This window comes from Epinephelus fuscoguttatus, linkage group LG19, assembly GCF_011397635.1.
Source record: "Epinephelus fuscoguttatus linkage group LG19, E.fuscoguttatus.final_Chr_v1".
Lineage (NCBI taxonomy): Eukaryota > Metazoa > Chordata > Actinopteri > Perciformes > Serranidae > Epinephelus > Epinephelus fuscoguttatus.
The window spans coordinates 15,222,060-15,242,727 of record NC_064770.1 but is presented as its reverse complement, the minus strand read 5'-3'; the positions used below and the strand labels follow the sequence as shown (position 1 = coordinate 15,242,727).

Below are 20,668 nucleotides of genomic sequence, written 5' to 3'. Positions count from 1 at the left end.
AGACTGAGTTTTACTTTTACTTTTAGTTCAGTTCCCTGTCTTGAAGTGTCTGTTTGGGAAGTACTAAGCCTACGACTGGATAAATAAGACTTGGATTATGCTGCACGAGTTGTATGAGAGCTTGTAAATAGATGTTTTGATATACTTTTGCTGTTGTTAAACACAATCACCTAATCATCAAGAATTTCTCCATTTTTGGATTCTTCGTTCGCTGGAGGCATGTCAGAACAACAAAGTTTTCTTTATGAATTCAACACAACACAAGGTGTAATTGATGCACAAATGGTCACTTGGGGGTGACGTATTCCTTTCAAGTCAAAACTGAGACGTCATAAGCACAACTCTGGTTGCTCTGCCATCTTTGTTGTACATAATAATAATAATTTCAGCTTTTCTCAGCTTTTCTTCACACAGTATTCACCCTCCAGCATGATTGCTGCTTTCCAACATGAGCACATTTAATAGGCCTGCTTCATGGCACAGATACGGGGATGCGACACCACTGTTATTGATCAGATAGGTTTTTAAGTTCAGCTTTACCCAATTATCTAAACCACTGAATTGGAAGTAAAACAGGAGACAAACGTATCTATGAACCGCAAAATAGCTCTGCAATGCAATAGACTAAAACTGAAATTTTAGTTATCTTAAGGTTCTTCCTATCACAACCGAAAATAAATGTAGAGTGTGCAAACAGCTTTTTTCACCCAAAGGAAATCATATCAGGTTTCTAATGGAAACAAACGTTATCTTTTTTTAACCAAATGACATTTACCTTAGTTCCTTGACATATTTCAAGATATGACTTTTCTTGAACACTCATTTTGAAAGTTCTCTCAACAGGTCAAACTGTAACGGGAATAGGTGAGATTATCTTACACCATTGGCAGCAGTGAATAGATAATGCTCTCCTCTCCCTCGGTGGTTGACAGTGACATGACCTTTATTAAGGCACTAAAGCCCCAACTGCTCCAGTCGAGCTGCTCGGTGGCCAAACAGTGTACGACTAAAAGGGCATCTCCCTAATGTGTGACTATGTAAATGGGTGACGCCCTGCAGCAAATATGAAATTTCCAGCCGAAGTGTCTGAGGGGGACGAAGGGTGATGTTGGGATTTATTGACCTCCCCCAAGCAAAACAAAAAGATGAGAGACTGTTTAAAAAACATTAATTGTGGCAGATTAACAGAATCAGAACAGAATCCAGAAATCTTTCAATCCTGGTTTAAGCATGACGAGCACTTTGTAACTTTGTTTTGAAAAGTGCAGTATACAGTTTATTAATAAACTGTCAAACAATAAGGAGCCACATACACACATAAGACATATCAGTTTCCATGGTGATGTTATACAGCAGGTGGTACAGCAGATTGATGACCTCTTGTCCTCGAATTTAAGTGAACAAGAAAACTCCAGCAGTCTGCTGGATTGTCCCAAAAATATAGAACAGCTGCTTGCAAGGTGATAAAGTACTCAAACTTAAACTTGCTGCTGTAGTTAAGCACCACATAATTAGCTGCTGACAGGTGGTTAGTTTGTCAGCTCGGTCTTATGGCCAGAAAATAAATATCCATCAGATTCAGCCAGATCTTGGAGCAGGAAATACATATCATGTAATTGACTCTCTGCTCCAAGCTAACACGAGTTAAGAGTCTAGCCGTGCTCTGCAAGGCTATACTTAATACTAATATTAGCATGGTAACATGCTCACGATGACAGTCATAGTGTAGCATGTTAGCATGGTACCTTTTGCTTTTTAACAACAGAAAGTTAATGTAACGGACAAAGTACTGGACCAAGCGAAACTCTGATGGTCGAAGAAAGGTCAGAGGATCATCAAAGTTATCATTCTGATGGAGACATGGTTTGTGTACAGTTTCATGGTAATCTGTCCAATAGTTATTGAGACATTTCACTTAAAACCATAAACGTCAACCTCATGATGGCACTAAAGAAAATGTTAGAGGATCACCCAACATTACTGGGATACATCTTCTGGGACCCACGGATGTCTGCACATGGTACCAACCAATCCATCTTGTGGAAGTCAACATATTTCACAGGAAAATTTTCAACCTGCTGGTGGCTCTAGAGGAAAGTCTGGAGAATCACCGGAGTCTTTTGAAGTCATCTTGGCACCATAAACGTTTAGATGTCCTGGCAATCTACAAAAGAGTTGCTCGGATATTTCTGTCTAGACCAAAGTGGTGGAGCAACAAACCATCCTTGGATCCATGAGCTAGCATGGCTAAAACCAATTTATTAAACTGATAGTGATCGTCCTTGATTATGATTGGCTGAGCTTTGTTAGTAAATTCACAGCTGTGGCCGCATTACGATTTCAGTATTACTGGACCAATTGACCTATGGCTAAGCCACGCCCCCCTCCCCTCACTCGGACAAACTATCAACATTCAGTGACCGGGCGCTATGGCAGGTGTCACAGTACATGGTATTTCGCAGGAGGCAACTGATGATTTTTGGATACATAACGATTAGATGTCATTGAGAAGTAACCAAAAGGGCCTAAACTACATATTGGAGGGATATATTCATCATTTTATTGTTGAGAAAGTCGATGAAAAGCTTAAATTACAAGCCAAAATTTACAGGTCACAGTGTATGCTTGTGAACCGCATCTCGTTGCCGTCACCATCAAAGACAACAAGTTAAAGTGCCAGTGAAGTTAAGGTTTTTGGCTCAGAATATGAGAAAAGGATAACGGCCTTTTTACCATCTTTATCAAGAGTGTCTCTCCGTTAGTTTGGTGCTACAGTATTTACACTGAATCATTCAACATAACGTTTGCCAACCATTGTTGTAGTAATTATTACAGACAAATTAATGAAGCTGAGCTCCAGAAGTTAACGTTAGCTTAACTAGAGCCCTTTGGACAACAGCTATGATGTATGATCACCAAAGTACAAAACTAGAACAAAATAGGCTAATGAACTCCCAGCAAACAAGCTGACATGATGAACAACACAGCTAGGAGCTAACGTTAGGCTAACTTTAGCTAACGTAGCTAGAGATGTTAAAAATAACTTTATATTTCTTCCCAGCAAAGTGTTGCCTCAAACACAATGTTGACTTACCTTAGAACAGATGTAGACATCATTGTTAATCTTATTCACATTGAGTTGATGTTGTGGTCTACGGCACAACTTTATCCAAAGGAGACACTTTTCTCGGTTGATATGTGGTTTAGGAAAGGATAAAAAATACACCTCGTCACCCAGCCTCACAGGATACCTTGTGTCGGGGTTTCAAGTTCCCCAGGCACACCATTTGACCATTTTAAAATGTCAAATCTCCGAAAAAAGCTCATAAAACCGAACAAAACTGACTTTATGTAATGCATTTCAATGAACATCCAGGCAGAGAATGTCCGAGTGTATGGGAATGGCTATACACACTGTGAGTGGCTCATCGCCTTTGAGGGCGGGACTTAGCCATAGGTCAATTAGTCACCTATTCTCATATGAGACGCAGAGCTAAAGATGGCTGCTAAATTTTGCTGAGGAACATCATTTCTTGGTGAAAGAATGATGGTTGATGATTGTGTTTTTGTTGCCATGTGTTTATTTTATGAAAAATTGAAAAATACCTCTCCTTAAGATCCAGACACACCAAACTAACAACAAAAAAACAGTGGCAACAAAGGCTGATTGTTGCATCTTTTCACATGTGCTGTGCATTAGCCAAAAAGTTGTACTTGAACACAGCACAAGGACTACACCCAAAGAACTTACTAGCATGAACATTCTGAGCCAAAAAGGGAAACCTGAGGACCAACAGGACAGATACAAAATGCTAATTAGCCAGTTAGCACATTAACACCACAACCCGATGATGAAAGAATGAAGGATACTTACCATGTACTAGCGAACGATAACAAAACAATTACGAATCATTTTGCTAAACAGCTCAATGGCTAGAAACAGAATCTCCACTGACATTCACTGACTGGTTCCATTGACTTCAACACCTATTCGTGCTGAATTCATCAATAAAAAGGCAACAAGGGTTGATGTGTGCCAATGGTGCAGGACACACGTCAAAAACTAAAACTGACCAATGACTGACCATCAGCTTGGTGTGTCCGGGCCCTTAGCTGTTCTCACTGTGAACAGTTTCTCGTGGCTGACTGCCTAAGTATCTAACAACCATAGATCAGGTAAGGCATCGCGTTTTAGTCAATCTCATATGGAAAATAAACCAGCCTATCTAGGCAGGTCACTTTTGACAAATACTCAAGATTTGTCTCTCACAATTATAAATAAAGCTGGTGTATTTTCCATGGACATCCTCCAATAGGTCTATCAGTCTGTGGAGCCAATTTAAAAACTCAAGAGCAGGATGCTGAGTATCTCTGCCAAACCACTCCATCTTTGCCATCTTACCAGACCTCCCCTCGCACAGCTCAGTGACACAAGCAACTCATACACAACCACTAACCCCTCAGGGAAACACTGCATGTGTGCATTCACCTGACAAGACATGATGGGAAAAAAAATACTGCCTTCTAAAATATCAATAACTCAACGCATCAGTCACTCTCCATGCTCTGCTTTTGATTTTAAAAGACATTTTAAAAAAGCATTATCTCTGCAGTAAGATGCCGGTCCCAGATGTAAATTCAGACACACAGGCACACTCAGATAAAGACATACACATACACACTAACTAACTATATGAAAGCACACACTCCCACGTTTTAATTAGCAGCACTTTAGTGCAGAAAGCACTAAACCGTAGGATAATTAATCTCCACAGTCTGTGTTTTCACTGCTAAACCACCTCAGGGAGGGGCCCAGGTTGCTCTCTACTGTGCTGAGTTCATCTGCTGGGAAACAGGAAACAATAAAGTTGAAAATCTTAAGGGGTAACAGGGGAAAGGTCGCCAGATTAATATGCTGTTGAAGGCATTTGCTTGTGCAGTACACCGATGGTCAGTTCCTGCACCATGAATGTGGAATGCCAACAATCTCTGCCGGCTTCCTGTGTGAGTGTGTCTGTCTGTGTGTGTGTGGTTGTGTGTGTGAGTTCAGTTTGGTCACATACTGCCTCTCATTACAAATCCTCTCATGACTGTATGCAATTTGTGGCTCTGCTCTGTAGCCTTTTGTCAGCAGGCAAGCCAAGTACTGTCTCTGTCTGTCTCTGTCAGTGTCTATCACTCCTCCTCAATGTGTCTCTGTCAATCGCTGGGTCTCTCTCTCTTTCTCTGCCATCTCAGGGGACACAACCCCATCTGCAAATTGTAGTAATTAGCCAAGAACGTCTGGGATTGCATGCTTCCTGTGCACATGACGTCAGCTCTGGCCATTCAGGGATAAGATGACTGGACTCTCTGTGCTTGTCAGAGCCACTTGGAGCAGCAGAGAATGGAAGGGAAACTCAAGAATGCAGAATCAGAGCGTGAACCCACAAAGGTACTTCTAATCCTCCTGCCGTCTCAGCGGTAAAGGGCAAATGGCTGATCAGATTGCTGAAATCGAGGCTAGACATCCTGCGGTAATAAACCTGCCTGTGAGTGGGAGTAGATTGTCAAGATAAACTCAGATGCCAGCCTAACTTTACAAACAAAGCAGCAGCTGATTTGTCTTCATCTTGGTGAGATGTACACATCTGTATCAGCATCTGGATGACTGCTTTATTTGATGGATATTCTGGCTGATGGCAAAATGCAGGCCAGTGCAAAGGAGATGATGCTACCCAATGCCCACTCTGTTAAATGCACAAACACACACACACTGGCACCACAAGACTAATCCTCTTAAGTCTCAGTCCGAGCTGTGGGGGCACAGCAGGTCTTGTGCTCCTGCTGTGGGTGCTGGCCTCATTTCCACTGCTCATTTCTTGCCCTGGGCTACACCTTCGTACAGCTCCTCTGTGACTCATGTGTCCATCCAAAAATTGTCCCACCTCCTTTTTTTTTTTGCTTTAAGGAATACACACCTGAAAATCTGTCTTTTGAGTATCAAACATTTACCTCCTTGTAGGCTTAAAAGCTGTCCTCAAAGTCTGTAGCTTCCTTCTTTTCAGAGTAGTGTAGTAGCTTGGATTCATGGCAGATATAATAGATTACAATGAATTGGTGTATCAAAACATTAAAAGCAACTTTTCCATGTCTCCATCAATGATTGGCAACTTCACTTTGTTTCAAGCACTAATAGTTTCACCATAGCAGAAATACACTATGTCACACTATTACCACTATGTAGCTCCAAAAAATCAATCATATTTGTTTGCAAGGCAACAAGTGTCATGACTCATCCCCACTCATCATATTTTGGACGGAAGAGGCCATTTGCATTGTATCTTCACACAGGGTGTCTGCATTTAGATTTAGGCACTTAGTTAGGGTTAGAAAAAGATTGTGGTTGATCTTAGTTTTGTTAGTCAACTGAGATGACAAAGGACTCACGTGACTAATGATGGATTCACGGGTGACTAGCGACTCACGTCACAAAATTACTCAACATTAACTTTTAGTTTCATACGAGACATGAACACTGTTCTCCTGGGTCAAAGTCCTGTATTGCTGGCAGGGACACACTGTCAAGAGGCAAACCAGGCAATTGGCTGTGCAATGACAACTATTAACCACTATAAACTTTCCATTAAGGCACTATACAGTGTACGGCTGCTGCCCCCAAAAACCCCTAAGTGGAGTTAATTTCCTTTTAGCTAACTTATAACACCTGAGTACCATCAGTGAGGACAGGGTCTAGGATCGCCTCTGCTTGGTGGATCCGTCCAACTCTCCTCCCACTGGCTCTGAGCAGACTTTCATTCTCAGTCACTCTGAGCATGTAATAATGGCGTGGATGGGTTCACATTAGAGTTGGTTGAAAGCTTGGTGCATTTCATACAGATGCTAAAAGAGTGCAATGTACGTCCATGTCTGACCCTGAGTGGCATTTTTTGTGAGCAATTAAACCAAAGAATTTGAGAAAGATACATTTTTGTATAGTTGAAATGTTTGTTTTTTTCTGTCTCGCCACTTACAGACCCTCAGAATCATCTTATGACCCCTTAGCATTTTGGGAACCACTGCTCTAGAGCACACTGATTGGGCTGTGTATTGGTGCTAAGTGCTTTCAAGGTAATGACCAAAATAACCCAGTGCCAGGTACTACTGAACATTCTTCAGTCAAACAATACCTGCTTTGCATTATTATTGTACAGGTCTAGAGAAAGTGATTATTTGTATAGTCTTGCTCACAGCCAATCACTGCATGTGTTCCTCATTTTAACGTGATGTGTGATTGGCCCGCTACCACAGCAGCTACAACCCGTACAGACTGTGGTGTGGGGAAGTCAAGTGCAGTGTATTTGATGGACTTGGCAGTTAAGCATTCCAAGATGTCACCAAAAAGTAAATAAATGAAGTACTCTATTGGTATCAGTGTCACTTTAAAGGTGGTGGTATTGGCACTGGTATTTTAAGTTTTAAAATACTACTTAGCCCTAACTGTGGCCATATGGATCAATGGTGGTAAAGATAATTATGTTGTAGAACTCTGGACATTTTAATAAATCCTGACCCCCTGTTATGCCTCAGTGGAGGAGTTATGTTTTTCGGGTTCACCAATGTCCACTTGCACTCAACAATGAACTGATTAGATGGTGGTCAAAGGTCAAGGCCACTGTGACCTCGTCTGTCTCATTCTTGTAAAAGCGATATCTCAAGAACACTTTGAGGGAATTTTTTTCAAATATGGCACAAACATCCACTTGGACTCAACTATGCACTGATTAGATCATGGAGGTCAAAGGCTGAAGGTCACTGTGACCTTACATCCATCTCATTCTTGTGAACGCAATATCTCAAGAAGGCCTTGAGGGAGTTTCCTCAAATTTGGTACAAATGTCCACTTAGACTAAAGGATGAGCTGTTTAGAATTTAGAGGTCAGAGGTCACTGTGACTTTATATATAACATGTTTTAGGCCATAACTCAAGAACTGATATGCTAATTATGACAAAATGTCACACAAATGTCAAATAGGATATGATGATACAGTGATGACATTTTATATCCAAAAGGTCAAAGGTCAACTTCACTGTGACATCATACTTTTCTGCAAGAACACTTTTCTGGCCATTACTCAATGTTATATCTAGCAACAGAAGGGGAGACATTTGGTCAGATACTGAATTGTTAACACTAATCGTGGGTGCCCACGCTGAAACTGTGCTGATTGTATAGATCTTCTGTGCTGCCGGGGGAAGATGTGTGTGAAATATCTGTGTTTTCATAGACATAGATGTAAAGTGGAAGTGTGACTTGACTCGCGGAGGCATACAACTACAAAGTGATAATTGTAGTTTTGTCACGAGTCCATTGTAATCTGTCGTAGCTGCTGTTAATCCAATTTACTACACCACTTTGCAAAGGAACAAGCTGTAAAACTTTCAGAGCCACATTTCAAGCCTGCAGGAGCTGTGTAGTTGATACTCAGAAGCTATATTTTTGGTGGAATAATGCTTTAATACCTCTGCACTTCCACCGTCTGTCACTTCCCCTTTTATTTCTTGTCGTAGCTTGTTTCTCTCTTCATCCATCCCAGTGCCTCTGACATTTCATCCATCATTTGAGCTCATCTTGTCAATGGTTTAATATCTGGCTGCAATGTAACAACACCTAAGTTGCCAGACAACACTGACAGTTGTAAAGGTAAAGCTCTCAGTTGCTGCCAGCGTGTTATGACTTACAGCAGACAGGCCTGTCCACTCTCACCCCCGCCTAAATCCTGTCAGGACACAGCAGCTTGCCAACTTCAAAAACACTCCAGACAGAAAGTCCTGCTGCCTAACAGAAACTGTCCACATTGAGACTGACCAATGGACTGTTTTTACAGAAACAGCTCAGGGAAAAAACAGCTTTGAAAGGTTTGGAGTCCCTGAATCAACTGGACAGCAAAATTGTTCTCTGCGGATGAAAGAGCTCACATGTCATATCATCTGTTGTACTGAATAGGCCTTGAAGCTCCTGCAATAGTATGGAGTCCAAAAACACTACATTAGCGCTCCGGTGCTGCTGCATTGCAGTTCAATTTTGCCAGCTGAGAGGTCTGCACAGTGTGCACATTACCTTGAAAGACTGACTCATTCCTCGGGCTGCAGTGCTTTTTGACTTGCAGGGCAACATGAGAGCATGGAGATGACACTAAAGCAGAAAATGGACAGTTATTCCTAACAGATATGGCTTTTGAAGGCTGGTAGAGGAATGCACATAGATGGAAGTTGTAGGGAAAAGAGTAAGCCTTGTGAATGATTGCTCCATCTGAGCATATTGAGACAGTTGGTTGCAATGAGTAATAATGACATGATCTACATGATGCCATGAAATGAAATAAAGGAATGAAACTTTCCAGAAATCATCCTTTCCCTGTACAGCCAAGCTTTTGATTTATTCTAGACTTCAGTGAAAGGAAAACAAAATAGCCCTAACATTTTACCACTTTATTTTCCACAAAGAAACATCTTTAAAACATCTGAAACATCTTTGAGTCAAACTGACACATTTGGAGTTGATGAGAAAAATAGTGTTAAATGAGCAAAAATAAAATCAGATATGTTGTGATTTCTAAAAATGCACTTGTGGTAGTAATGCTCACACACACACCGTCACAATATTTCAGTATTACAGAATCTCATTTCCAGCTCCTAATGTTTGGTATGAGCCATCATTCATCTAATCACTAGAATCCCTTTTCAGCATTACTGTACATTTCCTCTCAAATATGGCAACAGCAAGCAACTTCAGACAGTGCAGCTACAGATTTAGTCCTCATGTTCGCTGAGCAACACTCTTTGAAAAAAAAAACAAGCCTCATCCCCAGACGTCCTGCTTCAACATGGTCCTCCACACACGCACTTCACCCTCCTCACTGTCGCTTCGCCGCGGTGCCATCCTCCTATTAGAGTGGTTTCAGGAAATTAATTCCTCTTTAATACCCGGGACAATTCCACTATCACAGCTTCCTCGTGTCCAAGGGGTTAGTCCAATTTGCCATCATTTCAAAACAACACAAATATGTAAACAGCTCAGAAAATATGCACACACGCAACAAAAAAAAAGAGGAAAAATCCAAAGCATTTCTTTCCACAGCGCAGTGTTTCTTTTTTCCTCACTCTTCTGCAGTGCAAAAAATCAAAATACGAAAAAAAAAAACAACAACTGAAAACAATAAATAGACTTCCTCTGTTATATATTTCTGTGTTTATGTATATACATATATATTTATAGTGATGGGTCTCTACATGAGCACACAGCTCTTGGCCCGGTCCTTCCTCATGGCCGGGGCCTCGTCCATTTGCTCAGTCCGACCCGGCAGGGGTGGCAGGGGGAGCTGTGACACTCGCTTCAGGCCTCTGCGGGAACTGCTGCGTTTTAGCTGTGGCTTGTGTGGTCGCCGCACCGACGCCACTGTGGTGATGTGGAACACGTCCCGAACACTGTTCTCCGAAACCTTGGAGGTGCACTCTACATATGCTACTGCCCCCATCTGTCGAGCTATTGTGCTGCCCTGGAACATGGAGACAGACAGAGCGAGAGACGATTAGCAAGCAAGCAAACTTTTAAAGGACAGTTCACCCCAAAATCAGTAATACATATTTTTCCTCTTACCTGTAGTGCTGTTTATCAGTGTAGCTTGTTTTGGTGTGAGATGCTGAGTGTTGGAGATATCGACTATAGAGATGTCTACCTTCTCCAGAATATAATGGAACTAGATGGAACTCGGCTTGTGGTGCTCAAAGCACCAAAAAAAAAAAAAGAAACCTCAACAGCAATGTCTCTCTCCAAAAATCATGATGCAGTCTCTCAAGATAATCATCAAGGAAACTATTTAATTTCTACCAAACTACACCAGCCAACTGATCACCAGGTAGAAGGAAGCATGCTTCTACTGCTAGCTCATCTAGCACCACTGAGATAGCTAATGTTACGCCATTATAGATTACATCTACTACTGGCGGAGCACAAGCAGTAGATGCACTCCTCTGCGCAGTGATACATTTGGGTGAGTGGTGTAGTTTGGTAGAAAGAAAATAGTTCCTACATAAAACTGCTCGCAACAAGATCTGTGGATTATCTTGAGTAACCCTTTTGAGGGGGGGTTGGCACATTGAGCACCACAGCCAAGTGCCATTCAGTTCCACTGTATTCCAGAGAAGGCAGACATCTCTATGGCTGTTATCTCCAACACTTGGAAACTCAAACCAGAACAATCTACATCGATAGATAGCACGACAGGTAAGAGGAAAACTTTGTATTTGCATATGGCATTTTTCAAAACAGATGAAACAAAAGCTTTTACAGGAAACATTAAAGACAAAGGGTAAGACTGAATGTGACATTTTATCAGCAGTGCCACAAAAAAAAAACATCAGCTTGAATAACTTGACATCTTCACAAAACATTATTGGTGCATCTTTTCTCCTTTCAATGGTTTTCTTTTTGCATTTTGCATTTTTTTCTAATACAACTCCTGACCATGACACAGCAATGTCTTGCTCCTTTTCAGAGGTTGTGCCAGACACGGGGTTTACTCCACATCAAGGTGCTGTGTGAGCGCTTCACAAAGAAAATGAAATTTTAAGACATACACCCCATCTGTCATTGTACCTTGGCATATGCGGGTGCTATATCTCAACAGTGGAAGACTAAATGTCCCCGAAAGAGGCAGCAGATGCAAGAAAAAGATGTCTGTCTAAACCGTAGACTGAATGTCAATGATCTAAACATGTCTGGAGACAAATGAAGCCCCTCCATCTGAGGCATGAATAATGTAGATGCTCTGACTCCTCAGTCCGTGGTAAGAGAGGGGGAGCAGAGCAGCACAGGGCCCACTGGGCCAGTGTTGACATGGTCTGTGCAGCTATTTAGAGAGAAGAGACTAAACTCTTAACAGAACTCCTCCAGCACTGGAGCTCACCCCCTGAGTAATGTTACAATATACCCAGTTAATTGAGACCGTAAATTGTTTGCTTGAGATCAAATCAGAGGCAAATTTAATTTTCAAGTCCCTCGGCCTCTCTCTTTGCTACAGTACAGCCTCATCTCTTGTTACATGATCAAGACTTTAAACAACGCGGGATCGAGACATGCAAAGGTTGTAACAGATGAGACAGGACTGCATTTCCCATGACCCTGAAATCACATTCTCTCCAACACAGAGAGCTTTTCATCCCCAGTGGACGTGGTTTGATTTTTATCGCGGCTGTGCACTGAGCCGCATATAAGAAGCAATGAAATCCTCATTAGGTGGAACAGCAGATTTAGATTCAGGGGTGGCGGCGGCAGCGGCGGCGGGAGGGGGGCCCGAGGTAGAGATTGTCGTGACAAGCGGAAAAGCTCGATCGGATCTCGGACAGATTAGTGGGGAAATGTCTGGAGTTCACCCAGTGGTCACTCTCGTCGGCGACTCCTCAGCTGTGTTGGAATTCAATTTAAGATCAACAACAGGATAACAACACAGGCTTTTGGATTAGAACACCAAAATGGTTTTTGTGTGCAGCGTTGGCATCTGCTGTGTGACACACATTTTCTGGGCATGTTGGAGGGACAAACAGTAGTTGCCTCAGATGAAAACAGTGACTGAGACGGAGCAAAACAATAGCATAATGCGGGCCTGGCCACAAATGGTCACCAGCTATTTAACATTAGCTCTGTGGTCTGCCACTCCATCTTTTGTTTATGTATCTTATTTACATGAACTGTCTGTTGTTTTCAGTTGCTGATTTTTTCGGCGGCTGCGTGCTATTAGCCTCCGGCGAGCTCTCAGACAGCAGTGGAAAAAAAGGCTCCTTTGTTCTGAGGGCTTTTGTGTGGCGGTGAAAAAGCCCCTCCACTTTTTGTATGTCCAACACGGGAGAGCACAAAATGAACACGCTGAAAGCTGATTAAAATTCACAGATTTACAGAACAGTTTATCATCCCCTCCCGCTTCACCCCATCCCTTTGGCTTAGAGGTCATGGCGGCATGCGAGAAAAGGGCTCATTCATTTATCAATGTCCGTTTTTCTATTCATCCTGCATTTTGAAAATCCCTAAATCTGCATGAATATTTCATTTCAGGGAAAAATGTGTCCCTAGGCATAAACTCCACTAACCGCCCATGCCTCTTGCGCGGCCCTCGCCATAAGCAACCTTGCATTGCTTGTCAGCAAATTTCGGTCAAAACGCCAACCCCAGCAACATGTCCCCAAGGGATATCACACAGGTCTTACTCTGCATTGGTTGATTGTGTTGCCTGAGCCCCCTCTCACACTCCCCTCCTTTGGGACTTCACTATAGAAGCAATGCCACTTCTGATCCAAGATGGAAAAATGGTATAAATCCCTCGATTGCTTTCTAATTTCTTTTCCCATAAACCGTTGTTGTTTTCAAGTCAGTCTTTTTTTCTTTCCCCCAGGGCACCTTCCAAGTCCCTCTCTCATTACTCATCCCACCCCCTTCTCCCCACATATCCATCATCTGCTTGTTCTCACCTGCTCGTGGGTGACAGGGATGAGGCGCTGCTTGGAGAGCTCCCTCAGGGTGCTGACGTCTGTCCTCATGTCCAGCTTACAGCCAACCAGCACCACTTTGGCGTTTGGACAAAACTCCTGCGTCTCCGCTTGCCACTGTTGAGACATGAGCCGACAGAGAGACAGAGAAATACATCACTGGTTGTGCCAAATCTGAGAGCAGAGCCACCTGTACTGACTGGTGAGCTGCTGAGATACAGTGACGACCTTTGGCTCTTCTGACACTGGATACCTGAGCTCGAGGGAGATTAATGCTCTCTTGATAAAAGGCATTTGTTCATTTATGTCGAAGGGAAATTAAAACGTCCTCTGTGTACTTGCTTTACAATCTATAATCTACTTATGTCAGCATTACTGAGATTAAATAGGTAGATGAGGTCAATTCCTCATATTTCGGAATACAAAAAACACTTCTCAGAAAAACTTTTTTCTCATTATTTTATTGTTTAAGGACTCATCCACACGTACATGAGTATTTTTTGAAACATAGCTTATTCTGTTTGCTTTGGCCTTACTTTGACTCATAAAATGTGTTTTAGGTCATTGAAAACTGAGCTTCTGTGCCTTAATAAGATTTTCATAAACTCTATTTTCAGTGTCGACGTGTAGACAGGGAAACCAGAGTATCTGGCTTGTGACGTCAGAGTGTGCACTGTTTCTCCTTTTTCCTCACAAGGAATGGCAGGCCTGTCTGGAGCTCTCACAGTAGGGTGATCTTATATCCGCAGAGACTTCAGAGATGAGATTTAAAGCATACTCGAGCACACAGACTAGAAGCAACAAACTTCATTAAAAGTCTAATGTTTCAACATCAGATGCGTCTTCATCAGAGCCTTTAGGGTTATGTTTATATTGCTGCCTGTTGGTTTGACATGCTGCTGACAGTGCTTCAGTTGTGTTTTTGTGTTTTCACTTGGACTGAAAATGTTTTGAAGCAGTGCTTGTGTGGACGGGATGTTTGTTTTTTCTTTTTAAGAACAAAGGAGGAAAAACCCTGTGTACATGTAGACGAGCTAAAGCATTTACCAGACAACAGCGGAGGACAGTATGCTGTGTTTGGGTGTTGATTGGACAAAACAAACAATTTGAAGACATCATTTAAGGCTCTGGGAAGTTGCGACAGGCATTTTCAACAAGTTTTGTCATTTTAGAGACTCAACAACATAGGCACAGGCAATTAAATAAATAATTATGACATTAATTTTAAAAAAAAAGTTGCAGCTCTATAAAAATCCCCTATGTGTAGTAACAGACATTAGATTAGATTATTCTGACAGGTATTCTCGTGATCAATCAGTTAATTGTTTTGGTCATTGCATTGTCAGAAAGTATCGAAAATTGCACATCGTACTTTCTGAAAAACAAGCTGACATCTTCACATTGGGATTGGATCTAAAGATTCTTTTCATTTTCAATTAATCTGTCAGTTATTTTCTTGATTAATCGATTTGTTGTTTGGTCTATAAACTACTTTCCCGAGATGACATCCTCAGCTGTCTTATCTTGTCCACAACCCAAAAATATTCCATTTACTGTCACAGAAGAATTTTTAAGAGGCTTGAATCAGAGAAATTTTTACTTTTTTTGCTCAAACTGGTTAATTGGTTATCAAATTAGTTGGGGAGTGATTTGATAATAACAACTGATCAGTTAATTGTTGCAGCTCTACTTTACATTACTTTTTGTCTGACCAACACTCCACAACCCAATGGTTTTGAATTTGCTATCAAAAAAGAGAAAGAAAGACAATAAATCCTCACAACAGAGAAGCTGGCTCAAAAGATTTTTTGGCAGATTTGCTTGAAAATACTTGCTGATTAATTTTTGATTAATCGTCAAATCATCTCAATTCTCAATTCTAAGACATTGTTGATAAAAGCTCATCTTATTTTTCCATAATCCCATGCACTGTTTCACTGTACAAAAAAGTTTAATTACACAAAGAACCATGTGAGAATAAAATCTATCATCATGCCAGCTTGGCTCAGGTTTCTGCAGCACCTGATGTGTGTTTTACTTTGCTCACTCAGCCCCGTCAACAAATCTATTTCAGGTTCTGTACAGAAAAGGTTGAGCAGTCTTCCTCCTGAAATCATCCTGAGATTAAATGTCACTTCTGAAACTCAGCTGAACCAACGCAGTCTCTCCTCCCTGCGACACAAACGCACGACAGCAGCCGACAGCCCTGAAATATTCCTCATGCCATGTGCAGAATGTCAGGGTGTCCACTGATCCTTCACATTGAGAACAACCTTTGACCTTTTAAAGCCCATCCCTATTCTGCCAATAACACCCAATCAAAAGCTTTGATTGTTTCACCATCTCTCCTCCCCCAGCTGTCGTCCACAAACCTCGGTGACCCGCTTGTTCTTAGAGGTCAAGAGTCTAATTTGGGATGGTGATTGTGCAACAGGTTTTCCATGTGCCCCTCAGTTTCAGAGATTACCAGGGCGACAGCTCGGGGTCAGGGGTCATGGAAACCCCCCGCCAAGGGATTCATGGGAAAACCAAAAGCTTGATGGTGGCTCTGCTTCCCCCTGTTGACAGTGTGCACTGAGGCTTGTGATATTTGTGAGTTAAAAAATAAAGGTGTCTCGGGTTAGATCTACAAAGTCTGCTGGGGCATTTTAGCAGCTCCCTTCAGACCACTAAACACGTCAACAGGCCAGCCGTGGGAACTGTCTCCAGCCCACAAGCAACGCAGTTCAAAGGCAAACACACACACATGGCTTCAAGATGAGAGACCACTAAAAGGCACGGGCTTATTTCACATGACACACATGCACGCAAACAAACCCATTAAGTTGGGTGTCTCTGCACATACAATAGGTATTGCCACCGGCTGTAAAAACACGTCCATGACCACAACCCTGCCCTGCCAGTATCATACTTTAACCGCCACCCCAATCTCAACTCCAGCATCACAACATCTGAACCATAAGCCACCTTACAAATGTTAAGTGCCACCATCTGGATAACTGTTCTGCATAAAACTCAGATTTTAAATTTTAAATGCCTACAGCAGGGCAATTCTCGTGCTCCTAAACAGGCTCCGCAACAGCTCCTCTTTGATATGGCTGATGTAGCTAATTTGCGTATCTGATATTCCTCTTGAACCCACCCGGGCGCAAAGCCTCTCCTCTCATTCTTCACTCTGACCTTCCATTCCTTAGAGGGACGAGGGTCAAGTATCCGTGGACGTTTTGATGAGATAAAGGAACGGGAGGCTCTAACCTCTGTGCTGATTTGCTCTATTGTTGAGCCATGAAAATGCAAGCTGCTGGCACAGAAATCTGAGCGGGTACAAGATGCTGATCAGGAGAAAGTGAAATTTTTTCCGGTTAGTTCTCCAGTGTCACGGCAGATATTAAATGCTGATCCCAAGTGTTGAGAGGAGGAGATGAAATTTAAAAAAAAACCACACTGACCTTCTTTATGACACTGTCCAAAGTCTCCGGGCGGCTGATGTCGAAACAGACGAGAACTGCATCTGAGTCAGGATACGCCAGCGGCCTCACGTTGTCGTAATAAGAGGAACCTGCGGACACACAATAACATATGGCGTAAGGTCACGGTGTCTTCTGTGACATGCCTGTGTGTACTTGTTTTTAACTTGAATTAACCCCATGAGGTCCTTCCTCCCAACCATATGGCTCATTCTGTCAATTAAAAACACACTGCTCATCCCTGGAAGGTGATCTAAAGGTCAATAATACATGGATAGCCCATTAAAGCTGAGGCTGTGACACAAACTTGGACATGCTGCAGCTTCAATGCACACTGCAGATGCAAATGAGTCTCGATCTTAACAGTTGTGTGCACATATTTGAGTGTCGTTGTCTCTTGGGCTTGCACACAGCTGCGGCCTCCCCTTTATCACAGCGCTTCACAAGGAATGTCGAAGGGTTACTCAGAGAAGCACACACTCAAAAGTGAATTATAGTGGGTTGAGGACTGGAGGACTTGTGCACACAATCCATAATCATCTTGAAACAACAGCGAATGCCAACACAAAGGCCAAACTAAAGGTTGAACCCCTTAATTCTCTCAACTCATCCCTCTTCCTGTCTCTCGCAAATGGTCCTTGTTCTTAAAATCTTCCATTTCTCTCCGACTATATGAGATTCACATGCACTCACACGCCTCTCTCGGCTCTCACTTTTCATTTCTGTACCTTGATCAAATTTGAAGGCGCCGTGGTGCCTCTGTACTTTCACAAGCCGCTCGGTTACACGGGTCTTGCTCTCTTACAGCTCTCATTAGGAGGCTTGTAAAAATATCTGGGCTCTCTCTCTCTCTCTCTCTCTCTCTGGAAATGTGGCTGTGGGCTGTGGGCACTCTCCCTCCTGCCTCTCCTGGGAGCTGGTAAGAACCTGAACCTTTACACTGCAACAGCAACCTGGGCTGCAAAAATTCAGTGTCACAAAGACTCACAAGTTTGGTGACAAATCACATTTTACACTTGCAAATGTGCATAAATCAGTGAATCATACTCGAGTGTTGCAATGGTTTATACAACAACTCCAATAGTGCATTTAATCCCTTAAGGTCACACAAGCTGATTATGATAATTACAGATTTTTATACGTGCTGTTAACGTGCCTCGTACCAGACCTGACACAAAAGGCAGCCAGCGTGTTTAAGAGCCGCATGCCCTTGTCTGGCGGGGTAAATGGAGTCGGCACAATGGCGCTACAACCTGTTTTAGCATCACTATGTTCTCTTTGTTAATGATGGAATGACAATAGCTGCACGCGGCCCGTAGCCCCAGTTATTCAGCCGCCTGTCCCACGGTGACCTGCTCCCTCCCCACGGAGAACAATGCAACAGCCTGCACATTAAAGATGGATGCTTTCTGTGCCTCCGAGCGAGAGGAACAGTTTTGTTTACATTTTGTTTCTCACCAAAATGCACTTTGCTATGAAGGGATAAAATAGATTCTGAATGCTTATCCAATCTTATCACTTTTTTAAACGCATGTATTGTTAACAGCTTGCAGGCTTCTTCTTCACTACTTTTATTGTGGCATCGCGCTGTCAATATGTATCACCGCCCTCTGCAGTCAGCACAGATAGGTAGCCTATTGCACCCTTACTCATTTTGTGTATATCATAGATGTATACCATTCTCCACAGTGGTGCCCTATACATTCTGATGAAACTTCCACACTGCATACAATGTAAAAGTTCTTCAGTGTTCATGAAAAACTATATAGCCCCTTTCCAACTGGAGAGAAACCCCACTGTCATCCTAAGCTGGACAACACCCACTAACATTCAGCTTTTGCATTTAATGGGAAAGGTTACAATCAGTGTTCATACCCTGCTGTGACTCTGCAGTAGCCATGCGTATTTATCAGCTCCGATCGCCTTTGATCGACAGTGATGTAAATACAGCACACGGGTGGATGTGCTAATTCTAGCCTCTTTTCCAGCAAAATAGAATAATGCACCGCCATAAAATACCTTCCATCTCCGTCCAAGCAGCACTCAAACATCATTCAAAATCCAGTTGGCACCAGGTTTGACAGAGAGCTTGAGTAAGCTACAGATATAAAAAAAGAGGTAACCATCAAATCACTGGTTTTCATGCTACTACTAACCCTTTTTTCCAGCCTGTCTGTGACATCGAATCGACACACCAGATGAAAAGGATACTCATCTGTGGCACAGAGGTGTACACAGATCTAATTTACTGGCAGTGGAAAAACAGTCTATCGCCTATTTTAACAGGTTTTCCAATGTTTGAAAAACCCACATACATGTGCTAATTTTATTGGGAAAGACTGTTTATAGATTAAAAACTCTTCTGCACACATGAAGGATATTACTTCTCTTTTTTGAAACATATTAGTTTTTATTGGTCCTAATGGCTCAAATTTTGGTGACACAAATTTGTCATGAGACTGGACAGAGTCACTGTGTTCACCCCGCTGGGTTTATTATTAAGAGGATTGCATTTTCTTGGTTTATGGTTTTCTGTTTGCTGTGTTTTTTACCTCCTGTGTTCCTGTGCTGACTTTCCCTCTTTCGCCCATCCACACACCTACCCTGAATCAGCCTTGTTAGTCCTTTCCTGCTCCCCGAGTTTTTCCCAGCCTATCCGCTCCCTGATGTTCTTCTGCTTAATCACCTCATTTCCTCCACCTGAGCTCCTCCGCCCATCTCTCCACCTGCACTTCATCCCCTCTTCAGAATAGTTTGTATCCAAGCCTTGGTTTTCAGTTCAGTCTTTACTGGATCCTTGGTTTTGTCCTGGTATTATCAGCTTTACCTTGCCTGCATGCACTGTTAATATGAGCTATTTCTTCAAGTTCCTGTTGCCTGCAGTGCCCTGCGTTTGGGTCCACCTGCTCCACTCTGACATTTTGTTGGAGGAGCAGATCATTTTGTAATGACTGGTTAAGGGATACATTGGCCCTGCTTATACCTGGTGTTTACATGAATCTTGGAGGATCTGTTCACAAGTGGACAGCTGTAAATAAAAGTGTTAACGACCACCAAGACACATTAGATCCGATCGCTGAAACCACTTGCCAAGGTGGTCTAAGACACATTTGACCACATATATCTTTTGTTGTGTAAATGCTTAAGTGTGCTGATGCATCCCCAACCAGGACCTAATGTAAATTACGTCATCAATGCAGGATGTGGTAGTGGTTTTGGTGACAGCATACTAACGCTCTATAACTTTTACATTTTACAACAAAGTGCACGCGACCATCCATCGTTTTGCCCTGTGGAAGAAGAGTGTGGAATTTTGCCAACACCCATATCTCCAACTATACCAACACAACTGCTAACATGACTAGCAAGCAGCTAGCGACAGACTGGATGTAATACCTGTGTGCGAGGCCTTTGACCTTCTAGAGGAAGTGACTTAGGCATCAATGAAATCAGAACATGAATCGTCAGCTAGAGATGCATGATAGATAGTGTGAGGAGCAATGTATCTCAGCTGTCCACTTGTATTTGGAACACCAAAGCACATTTAATACCACGTGTAAACAAGTGTTTCTGGTCCCCTGTGCATCACGTGACTTGCAAGTTCAACTGTTACAACCACTGCAAAATAGCTGCAGAACCTGGCACTCTTCCTGGGGGCTTGGTGCATGTGAATCAATGC

The 20,668-nt window shown here is 42.5% G+C and overlaps 1 protein-coding gene across 1 annotated transcript in view; it reads right to left on the bottom strand.

Moving 5' to 3' along the window:
• Positions 1-9,463: 9,463 nt before the first annotated feature.
• Positions 9,464-20,668, bottom strand: part of rnd2 (Rho family GTPase 2) — a 35,273-nt gene continuing 24,068 nt past the window's right edge. Inside the window, exons 3-5 of the mRNA XM_049562234.1 lie at positions 16,972-17,081; positions 13,505-13,639; positions 9,464-10,539 (exon numbers count right to left, since the gene is read on the bottom strand). Of these exons, the coding sequence (XP_049418191.1) occupies positions 10,270-10,539; positions 13,505-13,639; positions 16,972-17,081 (515 nt within the window). The 3' untranslated portion in view covers positions 9,464-10,269. The remainder of the gene's footprint in view (positions 10,540-13,504; positions 13,640-16,971; positions 17,082-20,668) is intronic.